At 39.1% G+C, this 18557-nt stretch overlaps 2 protein-coding genes and 1 long non-coding RNA gene across 3 annotated transcripts; 2 read left to right on the plus strand and 1 right to left on the minus strand.

The window, feature by feature from the left end:
- Positions 1-767: 767 nt before the first annotated feature.
- Positions 768-6560, plus strand: LOC117806499 (G-protein coupled receptor family C group 6 member A-like). The gene is made up of 5 exons (XM_034675452.1): positions 768-1046; positions 1418-2230; positions 2454-2654; positions 2743-2860; positions 5517-6560. Exons 1-5 carry the CDS (start codon positions 768-770, stop codon positions 6437-6439), a joined length of 2334 nt encoding a protein of 777 aa, XP_034531343.1. The 3' UTR covers positions 6440-6560.
- Positions 6561-7872: 1312 nt separating this feature from the next.
- Positions 7873-13958, minus strand: odc1 (ornithine decarboxylase 1). The gene is made up of 11 exons (XM_034674673.1): positions 13554-13958; positions 11754-11902; positions 11392-11529; positions 11024-11197; positions 10719-10891; positions 10372-10588; positions 10195-10278; positions 9918-10080; positions 9711-9826; positions 9395-9609; positions 7873-9279 (listed from the first exon to the last, which is right to left on the minus strand). The coding sequence occupies exons 3-11, from the start codon at positions 11491-11493 to the stop codon at positions 9141-9143; spliced, it is 1383 nt and encodes a 460-aa protein (XP_034530564.1). The 5' UTR covers positions 11494-11529; positions 11754-11902; positions 13554-13958; the 3' UTR covers positions 7873-9140.
- Positions 13512-15528, plus strand: LOC117806016. Its single transcript, XR_004629582.1, has 2 exons — positions 13512-13848; positions 15354-15528. It is a non-coding gene; the product is annotated as an uncharacterized LOC117806016 (long non-coding RNA).
- The last annotated feature ends 3029 nt before the right edge of the window (positions 15529-18557 follow it).

An 18557-nucleotide genomic window follows, 5' to 3' on the forward strand; every position in this document is an offset into this window, starting at 1 on the left:
TTCAATGTTCTCCTTCTTTATGAACTGATTTGCTAAGTATAATATAAACTCAGGTATACTATGAATGAACTGTGCAAACAGAAACTCCTATTTGTGGAGGTAGGAGATACTCAGTGAGCTTTGTCTTCATGTAGCATGCTGCCCTCTCATGGACTGCCCTGCAAACTCTGCTGCAATCTTAAAGTCTCACAGAATCGAATGCAGTTTGTAGAGTGTAGCTAAAAAACGACCTGTAATAAAAGAGCCTCAGGAGTCTTCTATTTATCGGTACATGAATCTGCTGTGAAATTCAAATCCCCATGATGTTCTCGTCACAGTGTTCTTTGAGGACGTGTGCGTATATCTTAAAGTGATTTGCATCAAATAACAGGTTCTGATGATGCAAATAAATGTGCATGACTTCACACAAGAGGAAGTTATATGAGAGCAGTTGTCCAGGAGTCGGTTCATTCTGCAGAGAGAGGAACATGTGCACACACATGTTGCTTTTCCATCATGTCCATGTACGTGTTTTTCATCATTGCAGGTGTGTTTTACCCTCATTCAGGTGTTAGCGATCATCTGCATGCATACTCACCTGGGGACATCATCATCGGCGGACTTTTCCCTTTTCACAGGCAAACCAACAGAAACACGACACATTCTCCGTCCTCCTGCAGTGTGTAAGTGAACTGCCTCATTAAATTCATGTGATAGCGATGAGTGGAGTTGAGATGAGTGTTCTTTTTCACAGATATAGCTTAGTAGTGTTCCTCCACAGCCAGGTGATGATACGAGCCATCAGAGAAATAAACCAGCGCACACCCAGGGTTCTACCCAACATCACCCTCGGGTACGACATCTATGACACCTGCGGGGACATCAGCGTGGCCATCAGTGCGACCCTGCAGCTGCTGCAGGGTCAGTCAGACCCTCAGAGCTGTTTGGTACCTGGACACTCTCATCCTGCTTTACCTGAATCCAAAACAAAGGCGGTGATCGGTGAAAGCCATTCAGAAGTGTCAATGGCTGTTGCAATGGTTGTTGCTCTGTCCTCAGTAACTCAGGTTAGTCTTTCAAAAAATGTGACCATGGAAGGCGTTTTTAAAAACCTCTGTTTTCAGGAATCCAAAGCTCAGATTATGTGTAGACGTAAGGCCAAAAACAGAAGAGTTTGTCTTGGTGATTTTGGTGCAAAAATAAAAGAGCATGTAGAAGTAGAATAAGAAACTGTGATTGATAAGAAGAAACATGAAATTCACTAAAATCTGAAACACAGTATCATAAAATACAAAATGTGTACAATAGAGAGGTGTGCAGTTGTGTATGAATGTGCAAGATGATGGCTGAGAGTAAATACCTAGTAGTTTGTTTGAAATGCATTCATGCAAACTTCATGGGGATCAATTTTTACTCTGACTAATTCCTGTTTTTGCAGATAAGTTATGGATCAACGAGCGAGCTCCTCAGCAGGAAGTTGAAGTTCCCCACTTTTCTGCGAACTATATCGAGCGATGAATATCAGACAAAGGCCATAGCCAAGCTGGTGGAGAAGTTTAACTGGAAAACAGTTGCTGTTGTAGGAAGTTATGATGCGTACGGGAAGTACGGCAGTGAAAAACTTCTGGACATCTTCGGCGACATGGAGGACATTTGCATTGAATTCACTGAAATCCTGCCCGGTTACTTTTCCAAGAATGACCACAAAGCCAGCATGGTGCTGGATAAGCTGGTGAGCAACATTAACAATTCCTCAGCGGAGGCCATCATCCTGTTCACAAAAGGTTCCAACGTTAATGTCATCATGAAAGCAGCCATCAAACACAAGCTCAACAGAACTTGGATTGCCAGTGATAGCTGGTCCACTTCTCTACGTATCACTTCACTCCCCGGGATTGAAATGGCTGGACAAGTTTTCGGATTCATCTCAAAGAGGAATGAGGTTCCTGGTTTTAGAGACTACGTCCTCTCAATGTTCAACGGAACTTCAAATGCCCTCCTGAAGCATTACCTGTCACAATATCCGCCCTGTCTCAACCAATCGGAGGTGAACGGAGGAACTAACTGCTCACTTACAAACAGCCAAGGGTCTAAGCAGTGTCTGGATCTGAGATGTTTGGCAACATACATTGACCAGGATCGATCGTACAACATCTACCTGGCTGTTCAAGTGATCGTCGAGGGTCTCAAGAACCTGCTGAAGTGTGACAGCCACCGCTGTCAACGTGGCACCAACTTCACAGCTTTGGAGGTAACATTTTGAAAGGTTTCTGAAACATTTTGCATTTCTTACATAGCTGTATAATGGACTGAATATAAGAAGGACTAACTGTCATGACGTCACCCGATTGCTCGAGGACTCGTGTGTTTAACACCTTGAGTTTTGCAGTTGCCTGTTCTTTTTGGTTTCAGAAACAATTACTAAATGTGTTGAGTTGACTGACAAACTTTTTGTTTCACGTTTCTTTCCACAGCTTCTTTTGGAAATCAAGAAAGTCAACTTCACTGTGAACACCACACACATAGACTTCGACTCCAATGGCGACCCCAGTTTAGGATATGATATTGTCTTTTGGGACATGACTGAGCCACTCATAAAAACTATCGGAGAGTACTGGCCAAGCGGAAAAATTAAAGTCCCGGATGATCTTGTTAGAAAAATGAGGAGTGTGCTGGTGAGGTCAAATTAAATACATCTTCTGATATTTACTCCCAGAAGCAGTGAATACACTTTAATGAATGATTCTGCTTTGTCTTTAATAGGTAACTGCTTACAACTGCTCTAAAACATGTGAGACAGGACAGGAGCTGAAAAATCAAGGCAGGAAATGCTGCGATGACTGTGTTCCCTGTGCAGACAAAGAGTTTTCTGCTGGAAATGGTAAGTTGTTATTTTTAACTTCCAACAGAGTGATAAAGTCGGCGATACGATAGAATGCGATACGATAAGATACAATAAGATACGATCAGATACGATAGAATACGATATGATAGAATGCGATACGATACAATGCGATACAATCAGATATGATACAATACAATGCGATAAGATATGACCCAATAAAATACGATACAATGCGATACATTACGATAAGATACGATATGATACGATAAGATATGATACCATAAGATACGATACAATAAGATATGATGCAATAAGATACAATACAAGGCTATACGATAAGATACGATACAATACGATAAGTTACGATACAATACGATTAGTTACAATACAATACGATAAAATACGATAAGTTACGATAAGTTACGATACAATACGATACGTTACGATACAATACGATAAGTTACGATACAATATGATAAGATACGATACAATACGATAAGATACGATACAATACGATACAATACGATAAGATACGATATGATAAGATACGATACCATAAGATACGATACAATAAGATATGATGCAATAAGATACAATACAAGGCTATACGATAAGATACGATACAATACGATACGTTACGATACAATACGATAAGTTACGATGCAATATGATAAGATACGATACAATACGATAAGATACGATACAATACGATAAGATACGATACAATACGATAAGATACGATATGATAAGATATGATACCATAAGATACGATACAATAAGATATGATGCAATAAGATACAATACAAGGCTATACGATAAGATACGATACAATACGATAAGTTACGATACAATACGATTAGTTACAATACAATACGATAAAATACGATAAGTTACGATAAGTTACGATACAATACGATACGTTACGATACAATACGATAAGTTACGATACAATACGATAAGATACGATACAATACGATAAGATACGATACAATACGATTACGATACAATATGATAAGATACAATACAATATGATAAGATACAATACAATACGATAAGATACGATACAATACGATAAGATACGATACAATATGATAAGATACGATACAATACGATAAGATACGATATAATACGATAAGATACGATACAATGCGATAAGATACGATATGATAAGATACGATACCATAAGATTTGATACAATAAGATATGATACGATACAATACGATACAATATGATAAGTTACAATACAATACGATAAGCTACGATACAATACAATAAGTTACGATACAATATGATAAGATACGATACAATACAATAAGTTACGATACAATATGATAAGATACGATACAATATGATAAGATACGATACAATACGATCAGATACGATACAATACGATACAATATGATAAGATACGATACAATACGATAAGATACGATACAATACGATAAGATACGATACAATGCGATAAGATACGATATGATAAGATACGATACCATAAGATTTGATACAATAAGATATGATACGATACAATACGATACAATACGATAAGATATGATACAATACGATACAATATGATAAGTTACAATACAATACGATAAGCTACGATACAATACAATAAGTTACGATACAATATGATCAGATACGATACAATACAATAAGTTACGATACAATATGATAAGATACGATACAATACGATCAGATACGATACAATATGATAAGATACGATACAATACGATAAGTTACGATACAATATGATACATAAGATTTGATACAATAAGATATGATACGATACAATACGATACAATATGATAAGTTACGATACAATACAATAAGATACGATACAATACAATAAGATACGATACAATACAATAAGTTACGATACAATATGATAAGTTACGATACAATACAATAAGATACGATACAATACAATAAGATACGATACAATATGATAAGATACGATACAATATGATAAGATACGATACAATACGATCAGATACGATACAATATGATCAGATACAATAAGATACGATAATATACAATAAGATACGATACAATACGATAAGATACGATACAATAAGATACGATAAGAAATGATACAATGCTATACGATAAGTTACGATACAATACGATAAGATATGACATGGAGGGTATTGAGAAGGCCATCGAAATGGGCTACAACCCCATCAAGGCAAATTGTCCCTCTCTCCACCCTGTAAAGCCTGTGTGATACAATGTGATACAATGCGATACAATGCTCTAGGATCAAATCAACTGGTAATTTGAGCTTTTCTTGCAACTTTTGGTGTTTTACTTCATAGTAATCTTTTATTAACTTTACAAATAAGAACAAATCAACAAACAGAAAGACAGAAAAAGGAAAACAAGTTGTGTTTGATGGGCTTTATGAAGACAGAGATGATGAGAGGGCTTTCTCTGTGTATTAATGTATCTCTGAATGTCTTGCTGTGTGTGTTGATGTTGTGGTGCACAAGCTGGTTCAGTCGCTTTTCTTGTTTTTCCAAATGTGAGGACAGCTTTGCATTAATTTGCAAGTACTGCAGAGTTCTCTGTAATACTGCTGTACTGTGATTGTGTTCAAATGCTGCGGTTTAGTACTTCCTTATATTTATGTATTTCTCACATGACATGTTTGTCACGTCCTCATGCAGCTCACTGTGTGTTTCTGTGTCTTCAGGTGACAAGTGTGAACGTTGCCCTGCGACGGAGTACCTCTCTCTAAACAATACCTGTTTAAAGATGAAGACTGAGTCCCTGTCGTGGTCAGATCCCTTCGTCATTATTTTGAGTTGTTTGTCAGTTCTGGGGATTATCGTCGTCATCGTGTTTGCTGTTTTGTTTACGATCTATCGCAGCACTCCGATTGTGAAGGCTGTGGGAGGTTACTTATGTTTCTTGGAGCTGTTTTCCTTGCTGGTCTGCTTCTGTCTGATATTTACCGTTATTGTAAAACCCACCGATGCCTCCTGCAGACTGGGTCAGCCTTTGTTCGGCATTTCCTTTTCAATCTGCGTCTCCTGCATCCTGGCCAACCTGCTCCAGATCTTAGTGGGGTTTAACTTTGATGCAAGAATAAGCTCGTGGGTGAAAAAGCTCAACAAGCCGGCGCTGATAGTGATCGCCATCTCTGGGATACAGGTGGCGCTGTGTGTGCCGTGGTTGATCTACTATCCCCCCAGTTCTGCTGAAAAGCTTTTAGATAAGACCATCCTGTTGCACTGTAACAACGGCTCCCGAGAGTTCTTCATAGCAATGCTGAGCTACAGCTTCTCCCTGGCCTTTATTTGTTTCCTTTTTGCATATAAGGGTAAACAGCTGCCGGATATTTATAAAAATGCAAGTCTGATCAGCATCAGTATGATGCTGTTTTTGATCATCTGGATCCTCTTCATCCCCATTCACATCTATTTGTTTGGGATCTACAAGCAGGCCATTGAGAGTGCAGACATTCTCATTTTCAGCTATAGCGTCCTCTTCTGTCACTTGGCCCCGAAGTGTTACATCATGGTGTTCAGGAAAGAGATTAATAATGAGAGGGCCATGACTGAGTACATCAGGAAGCATTATGAGCGGAAAGGCATTCCTGTGGTGAAATCATAACTTCACATGCACATGGATGAATTAAACAAGAGAGCTCGGAAACAATAATCCACACAAGCAAGTTTAAAATGTCAAATGTAGATTAAAATGAAATAACTCTTATGACAAATTATATTTTAAATTAAAGGAGGAAAGAAAACCAGCTCCTCCAATTCAATTTGTTAGCACTAATAAGAAAAAAAAACACTTTCAATTAACAATCAATTTACTCCTAGTTTATCAACTTTATGCGGAAGAGGATTAGGGCCACTGAAAATAATTATATAATAACAATTAAGGTCCAATATATTTTTGTATTATTATTCTGAGAAAAAAGTCAGAATTCTGACTTTAATAATAATAATAATAATAATAATAATAATAATAATAATAATAATAATAATAATAATATATTGGACCTTAATTTAATATTTTTTTTCAGTGACCCTCATCCTCTTCCATAACTTTAATCTAGTTGTTTTTATTTTTGAAGTTTTTTGCAAAATGTGTGTTTTTCTCAACTTTATTATCTCCATATTCCAGCTTTAATCTGAATATTTGTGCCCATTTTATAACATATGTGTTGTTATGGACTCGATTGTGAATATTTTAACTTTATTTTGTTTTTCTTCAGCTCTTTTGTTAGACCATACCACTTCATTTTTGGCTTTTTAAATGTTTCCCATTATCTTAAATATATATATATCTTTTATATTGTTAGAGAATATTTTAAGAATAAATAAATGCAGCTTTTTTTTAAATGCTCGCAATATTGCTCCTCCATGCTAATGAGAAATTTAGCCTGCTTACAAAGATGTTTCTATACTACATATGAAATAATGCACAGATTGTATTGCTGTTGTATGACACCAGGAGGGCTGCCGTCTGTGTTTCTGGTCTTTCTGCCTAAGCTGACTCGACTCTGCCTTCATGTTAATGGACAGAGCACAGCAGTACCAGTGACTGTGATTACACCCTTTTTGTACATATTGCTTCTTGTATGTTGTTGTAAAACATATTTCAGTAGTTTTTGGTTATCTGTATATGATGTTAGGAAATTTAGCAGATGGCTTCATTGAATTCCTGCTTGAAACAACAGATTAACCATGACATCCTTTAAAAAAAAAAACATTAAGATGCATTTTAACCTATATATTTCTCTGAAACTGCCTAAATAAAGGACTAAAAAGTGTGATGTGACGCTTCTTTTCTGTTAAGGTAAATGCAAATTAACAAACATGTATAATCATTGCTTCCAACTTTGATTCAACACTGGTGTGTATAGTCTTTAACACATTTTGTCAGTGGTAGCATAAAATGCAGCACAGGTTAAAGCAGCTCCTCCTGCAAACACTAGATGGAGCTCTTGAAACATCCTGAAGTCCATTGAGCTTATAAAAATGTCTCAATGTCTTTTTTAAAATCTGGATCCTAAGAATAAAACACAACAATAATCTGGCTCTGCACCCATGTTTTATTTATTAAAAAAATACAAAACTTCAAAAAGTTTCCATAGGAAAGCGTTATGACTTTGCAATCCCGTCTCTTTCGTATCCATTTCAAATGTACGGTTAAACACTGCTTCTTATTAATATCATGAACAGCCTTCTACAAATAACAAAAAAAAAACAAAGATACAATAAGGAGGAGAAGAGGAGAGGTGCAGTCTGCATCTTGAGTCCCTGTGTTTGGAAGTGTTAATCTTGAAGATCTTGTTAGTGCAGCAGCTGTGGTGTCTGGTGACCGAGACCTATATAGAATCACATGCTGGATATAAGTAGCATCTATGCAAGTGCTGAAGCTGACTCAGAGGCTGCAGCCACATCAGCACAGAGGTACACTAAACATTCGCTGCACATGCACTTTGATAGGTTCACGTGCATACTTGTGCTTTTTCTAATTTTGCTTCCGTTCTGCAAATAACTGGCAGACACACATTTCCAGGATGAATAACTGGATAGCAACACTATGCACATGTCTGAAGAATAAATATATACGTGTAAACATCTTAAAGATTAACACTTGAGGAGTTCTGTATAGAAGCTGAGATCTTGGAAAATATAAATAAAAAAACATAGCAGCCATTTTTGAGGAATACAAATCAACCCTCAACCACCTCTTTGCAGTTACAAACTACTTCTGCAGGAAACAGGGCTGTAAAGGATTTGCTGTTTTATAATAAACCAACCCTTACAGTTGGAATTAGCTACTATTGTTCAGAATAGTATTAAATGATTAGCATGAGTAACCCTTCACCACTTGGACTAATGCTACAGTTTCAAGTGTTGTGTGTCGTATGGTGATGGGGAACCTTCAGAGAAGTAGTTGTGTGATGTCTTTGCAAAGCAATGGTTTACAGTTCAGAAAAAGGATCTTCATGAACTACAGTACTCAAGCTCTTACAGTCACACAGACTCCCAAAAAGAGACTGCCGGGAAATGTTCAAGTACAGAGTGGCCCTGTAACTCTCTGCCTGGAACATAGAGCCACTAAAAGAGTGATTCAGCCTCGTTACATCGAGCAGAGATCCTCAGCTTCCATACAGAACACAGAAGTTTGTGCAACAACCAGCCGCTCTCATTCTCCTGTCAAGTAACTGGCCTTGAAGTGTCACGTTTTATATTAAAGGAGAAGAAAAAAGAACAAATAGAAACTTCCCCGGTAAAGGATAACAAAAAGGATGAGAGATGTTGAGAACAATGCTGTGAAGTACAGTATTCATTTAAACCACATGAGCCTGGTAGGGCTTTGTGGGCATCTCCAAGCCGCTCTCTCTGCCACAGCAGGCCGGCACTTCAAACAGGCTGGACCCCTCCGCAGGAGCTGGCATGCCCTTGGAACAGACCTGCTGCACGTGTTGCCTGTAAACAACAAAACAAAAGTTAGGTTACAAAGAAGCTCGTGAGCAGACAGACACTCCAAAAAAAAACAGAGCCCCCCCTTTAGTTTCCTCACCCTCACCCTCGCTTTACTTACCAGGCAGTGCGGGACATGACGTAGTGAATGTCGGGTCTTTGGAAGCCGTTGAAGGTGGAGGAGGCCGCCACAGTGTAAGCGCCCATGTTCTCAAAAACCAGCCAGTCACCCACCTGCATGTCAGGCAGGCTGCACTGCTCAACGATGCGATCCAGGCCATCGCATGTCGGGCCCCAAATACTGCAGTGGTACATGGCCTCATCCGGCTTTGGCTTCTACGGGGATTAAAGGCGAATGTAAACATGCAATGTTAAACTCTGCTATTTGTTTCACCTTTATTAGAAGGTTTTGATGACACTTATTGATATTACAATACCTTATGTAGTGTTGGCAGGCAGTGAGCGTGGTCATAGAGAATGCAGTTGAAGGATCCGTACACTCCGTCATTGACGTAGTACATCAGAGTCCTGTCATTGGTCCCCTCGTCCTCCTCTGTAAAGATAAAGTTGTAAATAAAGGTTAGATGGAAGTTTCAGATGAAACCGCTTTTCTAAAATGCACTCTTTCATATAAAGACTGTTACCATCTGATGCAGACTCGTCATCTATGATGACCTTCTTGGCAATGATGTTAACGACCAGTGTGTAAGCCGAGGCCACGTAAAAGCGGCCCGGCTCAGCAATGATCTTAATGCCATTATCGGCGGGGAAGTACTTGTCCAGAGCGGGGTTGATCACGGCTGTGATCTAAGAGAAGAAAAGAAAGTGCCCCGCAGGTTAATATGAGTCAACTCAAACACTGTGCTACTTTTAATTTTCAGGTGAAATGATTGGTTTATAGTTTAAAGAAATGCAAGATACCTCTTCAAATTTAAGCTCAGCGTCATCCGAACCAGGGAATCCGCCTCCAATGTCCATCAGGTCCATGTTGAAGCCCAGCTCATCCTGGTTCACAAAATTAAGAATAAAAGTTACTTTTCTGTGAACACCTGCAGACAGACGTATACCACAGCTGTGAATTAATTTCTCAAGACTCACCCCCATATCGAAAACTAAGCGGGCATCAGCGATGGCCTGGGTGTAGGTCTCGGGGTCAGTGCAGCCGCTGCCGACATGGAAGCTGACGCCGATCACATCCAGGCCGAGCTCTTTAGCCCGCTCCAGGAGACCTCGGCAGGATTTGAGAGGGGCACCGAACTTCACACTCAGGCGACACACGGCCTTTGAGTCATCTGTGGCAATGCGCAGGACCAGCCTGAGTAATAAGAAGATGGAGAGAGTTAGTACAAAAGGGAGAAAATATGGAGGAAGAGAGCAGATACCACACCAAAGACTTGATGGTTATAAAAACAAACTACAAAAAAAAAAAAAAAAAAAAAACTTACTTGGCATTGTCATGACAGCGTGCCACTTTCATTAGTTCCACCTCGCTATCAAAGGTCATCATCTGAACGCCATGGGCAGACGCATACTTGATCTGAGAAACTTGCTTGCATGGGTTTGCATAAATGATTCTGCTTGGATCCACTCCCAGAGACTGAACCATCTGAATCTCCATCTACAAAGAGACAAAAAAAGTGTGTGTGTTAGAAACACGAGCTGCCAACGCAATTTCAGCTCATCATCAAGAGAGCTTTGTATCGTGTTATTCTGAGAACATCTGAAGCTCTGAAAAGTTCCCAACATGCACCTTGCTTGCACAGTCAAAGCCAGTTCCCAGGGATGCCAGTGTCATGACTACAGCCCGGCTGTCGTTGCATTTCACGGCATAGAAAGGAGTGACGCGCGGCAGCGCTCTCATCCAGCGCAGTTGTTTCTTCAGCACGTCTCCTAGGTCACAGACATAGAAGGCGTCTCTGTCGTCCTGTGATTGAAGAGATAGAAGGAAAGGGGACATTTCAGAAAAGCTGTCCTGAAACAAATACATTCAACCAAGATCCTAAGAGCTGAGTCAAGAGTGCAGAATATCAGGAATCTGAGGAGCAGTGTAGGATTACAGCGACATCAATAAACAAATAGGCCATCTGTGTATTCCTTAAACAAAGACAACACATTTACCGTCATGGATGACTCATTGATCTTTTGTTCAACAATATCCTTGGCAGAAAATCCCTCCTCCAGGAACGAGAATTCAAACTCAGTAGGAGTGGCAGTGTTCATGGTCACAAGAAGTCCTTTTGCTTGGTCACTAGTAAACTGGAAGAGGGAGAGAGAGAGAGACATTGAGATTGCATTCAGCTGTGAGAACACACTGTCTTTTGTGTCCTTGATCACTAAAGTTTATTCTATTCCAAACTCATGAGAAAGTTACAGTAAGTCATAAAGCACAGTAACGTGCTGAATGACATCTTGTACCAGTATTATCCTAAAAAGATAGAAATGCAGAACTGAAACAACCCATCAGACAGTGAGACACTTACTTGGATATGAAAGAGATGGAATTTATGCTGTTGTTTTCTCAGGTGCAGAGAAGCCAAGGCGGTTCACCAGTGAAGTTGAATCCCTTCAAATAAGACTCGAGGCCAGGGCCTTCAGAGTAGCCAGTGTGCGTTTTTCTAGAGTGATGATTCTGTGAACAAGAGGAGGACTTTTAATATTGAATACATGTCAGATATGATTCATTATTATTTTAATCATTGCTTTAACATTTATTTCTTGTATTCATCTGATCTTGTTAACACTACCTTATTTTTAACTTTTCTTTCCACTATTACTTATTTTATTAATTTTATTGTATTGATTTTATTTTTAAGTATTTTATTTATAATCATGCCTTTTATTATTTTACTATTGCTGTTGTTTTCTGTCTGTTATTTTGTGAAGCACTTTGGGCTGCATGTTTTTATGTATGAAAGGTGCTATATAAATAAAGTTGAGATGAGATAACTATTAATGAATCCATGTATAAACTCAGAATTACAGCAGAATTAAGAATATTGTATTCAGTGCTCAAACCAAGCCAAGTATCATAACATTAAAACCACTATTATTGATGTTTAAAGGCTTTAAACAGTCGCAGACACACACGCAAGGCCTAAACACTTTAGTTGGAGCCATTTGATATTTTTTGTATTTAGTTTTATTTATTTTAGAATTAATAAGTAGTATTAGTTGTTCGATGTATCCAAACCTCTCTTTTTAAGTTAGATTTTGGGGATATATTTTTTGCTGGTCATTTGTTTAGTATATTTATATTTTTTGTATATTTAGTATTTCTTTTGTTTGTTAGGTAATTAGGAACTGTGGGCACCTGAGGTTATTAAGGTAGGTAGGTGGCTGAAGGCCAGCATGCACCTGGGTGGTCCTATGGTTTTTTACCAGATCAGGAAAGGCAGCAGGGGCCGTGATTTTCTTTGTTCCTTTTGTTTGCCATCAAAATAAACCATTGGAAACTGCTGAACTTTTGCATGGACATTGGACTCATTTGTGGTGTGCACACCACATCCCCACGGTGCATCAGTGAGCCTTTGATTAAGTTCAGTTAAAGTTGGATATTTGGAGTTTTCTCTTGAGTTTTTTTTTTTATGACAAATGGCCACTACAAACTTTAATGGCGCTCCATTTTATTACCCTGATGACAACTTGACACCATCTGCATTGCAAAAGTCATTCAAAGAATCAAGCGTCTTAGCCCCGTACATTCCACGTTTCCAACCAATGAAAAACTCAGTCAAAGAATCAAGCGTCCTCACTCCGCCCATTCCACTTTTCCAACCAATAGCGAGGAAGACCCGCCTTCAATTCGGAGCGAGTGGAAGGAAAACGAACCAATCAGAGACGGGCGGATGACGCACCCCTCAGAGTGCCGGTTCCGCTTTTTCTAAATGCCATGCGGCAATTTAGCATCGAGATTACCGTTAGCTAAATAATCCCTCTATAAACGATGTGGATTAATAATCTATTCGATTAAACGTGAACACTCTAACATCAATACACCCCTATATAATTAATGTAACGGTTAAACGTTAAATAGCTTCTCGTGTAGTGTGATTTCACAGCTCATAGCTAGCTAGTTAGCCGGCCACGTATTAGCTGATCATGTTAGAACAACTAACAAAAGAGGTTTTATTTATTTTTAAAACACTCACTTTACTAATCTATTCAAACAGGAGATGACAAAAGATATTTAAGATATATTAATTCTGCTTTTAAACAGCCTAGGTAAGTCAGTAAGCTCAAATGCGAGTATTTAAATGAGTGTATTTAAAAAAAGAACTTACCTTAAAAAGCATTTACAAAGAGTGTGTCCATGAGACTCTCAGAACGCTGGGGTGAAAAAATAAAGCAGCTCCTTCTCAGTGAAGTCCTGCTGCTGGAGGGTGGATGTCTCTGTGCCGTGACTGAAACAGGACTGGAAGGCGTTGAGGGACTCCCAGGGTATTTATAGAGAGCTCGTTACTATGGCAACGCAGCCAGCTGAAACCGGACTCCCTTCCACGTCTGAACCGGTTCAGCCCTCGTCACCTCATCCACATGGTGGAAAAGACAGACAGAGACCGCACAAGATTACAAAAGGTAACACAAGCCGGTTCAAACCGGAGTCCCTGGGCACTCTTAAGGCTTTGAGCACATTGAGGAGAAGTCAGGCGGACTGAGACCACCAGAAAGTTAGCCCACACTGGACTGGACTGTCCAACCACCCCCCTTTGCAATGTCTCTGAGCTCTGGGTTCCAGACTTCTACTGCAATATCTGAACCTTCTCACATCAATTAGTTTTAGCATTCCTTCACCTTCAGTGGAAGATCAAAAACCAGACATTGCAGAGATTTGGAATTAGACTGCACACATAATCTTTTTTTTGCAAGACACAAAGAGAGCAGGTCTTTTCTTCCTGCAGTGGTCAGACTCTATAATCAATAATATATATATATATATATATATATATATATATATATATATATATATATATATATATATATATATATATATATATATATATGTTTGTGTTGTAAGATATGCTTATGTTTTACCTCTTTAATTAAATTTTAATTGCTAATAACTTTTTAATAATTGCTAATTTATAGGCTCTTGTTTGCTTTCTATATTTCTTTTGCACTTTGTCTACTCTGTTACTGTAACACTTGAATTTCCCTGTTGTGGGACGAGTAAAGGAATCTCTTATCTTATCTTACAACAAAGAAACACAATTATAAGAAATAAAAATTGTTGCACACGTGTCATATATTCACTCTGCATGCAACAATGTTGGTATTAGATGAGACAGAGGGCCAACATGGACAGATAATGTGCATTATTTTATTTTATTTTATTTTTACTTATTTTTACTTATTAAAACTTCTTTCTTGATTTTACTTATGTCTTGGTTGCTGTAACAACAGAATTTCCCCCCCGGGGATCAATAAAGTAATATCTTAACTTATCTTAAAAAGTGCCAAACATCAGTAGTTTACATTCAATATGTTTATCTTTTGAGTAATTTTCATTGCATTCTCAAACAATTTACACACATGACAACTTTTTCTCATTTTGTGTGTTTATGTATAAATAAATATTTATTTTTTGCATTCATGAAATAACAGAAAATATATTTTTTAATTCTTCTTGCTCCTTTGTACTTTAAATGTTTCATTATGTGGCCAATTTAATTGATTGATTTTTTTTATTTTCAATTTTTCTTTACTTTTATTTCTTTCTATTTTTAATTTTTGAAATAAAGACACCAAATAAAAATAACCATACATATAAGCAAAAGGAGGAAATTTTATTCAGCATTTTTATCTTTAAACAAAAATCAAGAAAGCTTTATTGCCAAGTGAGCTCGCACACACAATGAATTTGATGTGATTGGAACACTGGTACTTGACAACAAGACAGTAAGGACTATAAATATAGAAACCTAAAATCTAAAGATTCTAAATAAGAAATAAAAGTACAATCTGTACAAAGAAAGGCATAGAAGTACTTTTAAAGACATGAAATAAGTTAAATTAGCCTAAGCCAGAGTGCACAAGTAAACAAGTATTCATAAATATAAATAATCTTTAATCTCCGCTCTCAGGTTCCCCCTTAGCCAGCTGGTATGGATTAAAGAAGCGCTGCATCTGTGTCAATCTCAGGGATGCTCTCTCACGCTGTCAGACGGCAACAGTCTGCTGTCTGACAGCGTGACCTCACTCGACGACCGTCTGTTCAGCCTGACCTTCTTGACGAGATTAAAGGAGATCGCAACATGACTCAGATAGCAAGATGTCAACACATGCATGTAAGTCACAATAGTCCTGGTGTGCAGGTATCGATATAGATTGTGCAACACTTATTGCTACATAGTGATCTACCACACCTGTGTCCCTGGACAGTTTGGTAAAACACTGACGGCCTCTGAAAATACTGTACCAGATTTGTATTTAAACCCTCTCATACAGCTTAAACCTCCCAACAATGAAATACCCCTTAACCTGGACCCCTCAAATTCCAGTCTTCCCAACTGCACAGTCTAATCAGTCCAAAGGTTGCTTTCATAGACAGTTGGTTTGCAGGCAGACATTACTAACTGGAGGGAAATGAAGAATTTGGTCAGCGTGACCTAACAGTACATGTGGAAATGTTGCACCAGCTTTGGTTTAAGGACACTGACAGGAAACTTTAGGACTTCATGAGGGCCGCATATCTGTGGGCTTCGTTTAATATGTTTTCCAGGTCTTGAGGCCATGATCAAGGTGGCTTCCACGCTCCACACAACAGTGTTCTTTCCAGATTTTTCTGCACAATTGGTGAATAAAGTCATTTTTTCCAAGCAAGTTTCATTACTTAAAAGTGAGAAGCATTGCCCTTTTCTGAAATGGTCAAAAAGTTAGAGTGAGGGTTAGCGGAAAACTTGGATGATGACATAATCTGCAACGATTTCATGCCCTGCAGTTTTCCTTTAAGTCTTGCATTCAGTCTAAACTATTTGCACAGTAGCAGGCCTCACCTCCTGAGCAGACTCATGGCTGTCAGGCAGGAAGTGGGAGCTCACTTGGGGATAATTGATTTTCAACAGATGTTTATCAGATCCTTCAAAATCACAAGATTAATAAACACTGTAGTGGATCCGTAGCAGATTGGATTGTTTCTCTTTCCAGCCATCATTTCCTTCTCTCACCAAAATGTGAGTGTTGCAACTCTCTCCTTCACCCCTTTCCTTCTGCTCCTCTTGTAATGTCTATCTCTCGCTCTGTGTGGACTTTCTGTTATCATTACTGTGGACCATTGTGGCCAAACACCCACATTTACAAGGCCTCAAAACAGACAAGGATGATTATTGTTAAAGGCCACCCACTAGATACAGTGTTCAGGCCTTGGGGACTGCATCTAGCTTTGCAATTCTGTTCATGTCTTTGTCTGCTCGTACTTGCACAATGAAACGCCACAGTCGCTTTGGCTGTTTCGTCAGCAACAGCAGTGAAACCGTCCAGCTTTGCGTGTACAAACGTGCACCAAGGCTTTCAATGACTTGTCTCAAGAGAATAAACTGTACTCTTCCACTTTTGTACCGAGTTAAAGAAAGCTGATGGAATACAACACAAGTCAAGTGAGATCCTCAACACAGAATGTCCTAATTTATAATCCAAATTTAGCATGTAGAAACAGTTAATATCCGTCTGGCGTCTTGTGGGTTGTCTGTTTTATGACAGTACGACTAAGAGTTATGCATGTATTTGCATAAACAGGGCCATGGGGAACAGACTGACTTCTGTGCAAGTTGTTGCAGGTTGCAAAGAGACTTCAAGTCCACCTCAGCTCCACCTCATAACACCCCTCCATTAACGGATCAACAGGTGCTGAAAAGTACTTAATGTTTTACTGACTTTTAAGCTCCACCCATGTACACATATAGCTCTGCACTTTCTGATACACCTGGTGGTGCAACCTGGACACAGATACTCTCCCCTGGTCGACACAGGCGCTGACTTGTGTCCAGGTAGCATATCCTACCACAGCCATCTGGAGGACTTCTCAGCCGCCTCCAGGACGTTCTTAATGGCTCCTCCTCATTGCAGCTTGCAGATGCCCAGGCTCTAAGGAAGAGGAAGTCCCTGCAATCAACCCTTCCAACCCTGCCTCCAATAGTCGACTACCAGGCATGCATACTTAGCTCTATTCCTCTCATGAGCCTCCTCCTCCAATTGGTCTTCACAGCTCAATCAAGACCACTTGCTTAGACATTGAACGTCAGGACTATGCCAGGCCTGAGTGTGGTTGCTGCAGGGATTTGGGGGACTCTAAGCTGTCTCCCAAAGTCCACCAAGAACTGCCAGTCACAGACAGCCCACCTCAGGACTTTGGTTGAGGTTGCAGCTTCTCTCTCACCTGGATGAAGATCATGGTTTGCTTTGATGGGTTGGGCTGCTTGCTGTTGCACAAATGGAGTCGGCTAAGGCCCAAAGGACCTTGTAGTGATGCTTCCAGGACCTCCCCTCCACCTCTAAGCTCTTCAGACAGCTGCTAAGGATGTGTTCCAGCAAACCCCTCTGACAGGCGGGTAAGTCGGTCATATCCCAGCTGAGGAGTTTGGTCGGGAGGACGTTGCACACGGACTGGACCAGGAACTTGAATTGGAGAGGGTCTGCCTTTCAGAGTCCTGTATTGTTGTTTGTTGGTTGTCACTGTGAAGTATCTTAGGTTTTGAACACGTGTTTCAATGCTTAGGTATTGAACATCCACTAATATTAACATAAATCGACACAGACGACTCACTAATGATGCTTTTTTGGGGACATATTTGAGGAAATTGCACATTTTTCCCCTCTCATGCATGTTTTGGTCACACATTGTGTTTTAATTATTTTTATTTATTAGGCTATAAACAGTGTTTTGAAGGCATAATTCATTATCATGTGACATCAGTTGCATCCTGTAAAGATACTGTTTGTGGTTTCACATAGTTAATCTGCATAAACATGTTGCCAACAGCAGCAACTTATTCTTTAAATCTTTTAAACCAGCTCCTTCTTTTACTTAAACTACGTCGCTGTTGGATCAAAGGTGAAGAATTAGAAGTTGTTAGACTACATAAGAGGTTAACAGGTAAAATCCACCAAGGCTTGACCTCAATATGCATGAAGGTTTTGGCTTGGCCCAGACAGCTACTTATGAGACCGGAAATCTAGCAGATGGCACCTGTGGTGTCTCTTTACTCTCTTGACTCTGGTCCATCAGCCATTTGAGATCAGACAAAGAGATTTTAACGCTCTAAGTCCAAAACAAGCATGTGACACCAGGT

This window comes from Notolabrus celidotus, chromosome 22, assembly GCF_009762535.1.
Source record: "Notolabrus celidotus isolate fNotCel1 chromosome 22, fNotCel1.pri, whole genome shotgun sequence".
Classification (NCBI taxonomy): domain Eukaryota; kingdom Metazoa; phylum Chordata; class Actinopteri; order Labriformes; family Labridae; genus Notolabrus; species Notolabrus celidotus.

Bases quoted from the DNA above. Each gene is read 5' to 3' on its own strand.
- LOC117806499 (XM_034675452.1), top strand. From the start codon at position 768: ATGATACGAGCCATCAGAGAAATAAACCAGCGCACACCCAGGGTTCTA. The intron at 2,655-2,742 runs GTGAGGTCAAAT...TGTCTTTAATAG, and splicing joins GAAAAATGAGGAGTGTGCTG to GTAACTGCTTACAACTGCTC. The intron at 2,861-5,516 runs GTAAGTTGTTAT...CTGTGTCTTCAG, and splicing joins AGAGTTTTCTGCTGGAAATG to GTGACAAGTGTGAACGTTGC.
- odc1 (XM_034674673.1), bottom strand. From the start codon at position 11,493: ATGAACACTGCCACTCCTACTGAGTTTGAATTCTCGTTCCTGGAGGAG. The intron at 10,589-10,718 runs GTAAGTTTTTTT...CTTATTACTCAG, and splicing joins CGCTGTCATGACAATGCCAA to GCTGGTCCTGCGCATTGCCA. The intron at 9,280-9,394 runs GTAAGTAAAGCG...TGTTGTTTACAG, and splicing joins GTCATGTCCCGCACTGCCTG to GCAACACGTGCAGCAGGTCT.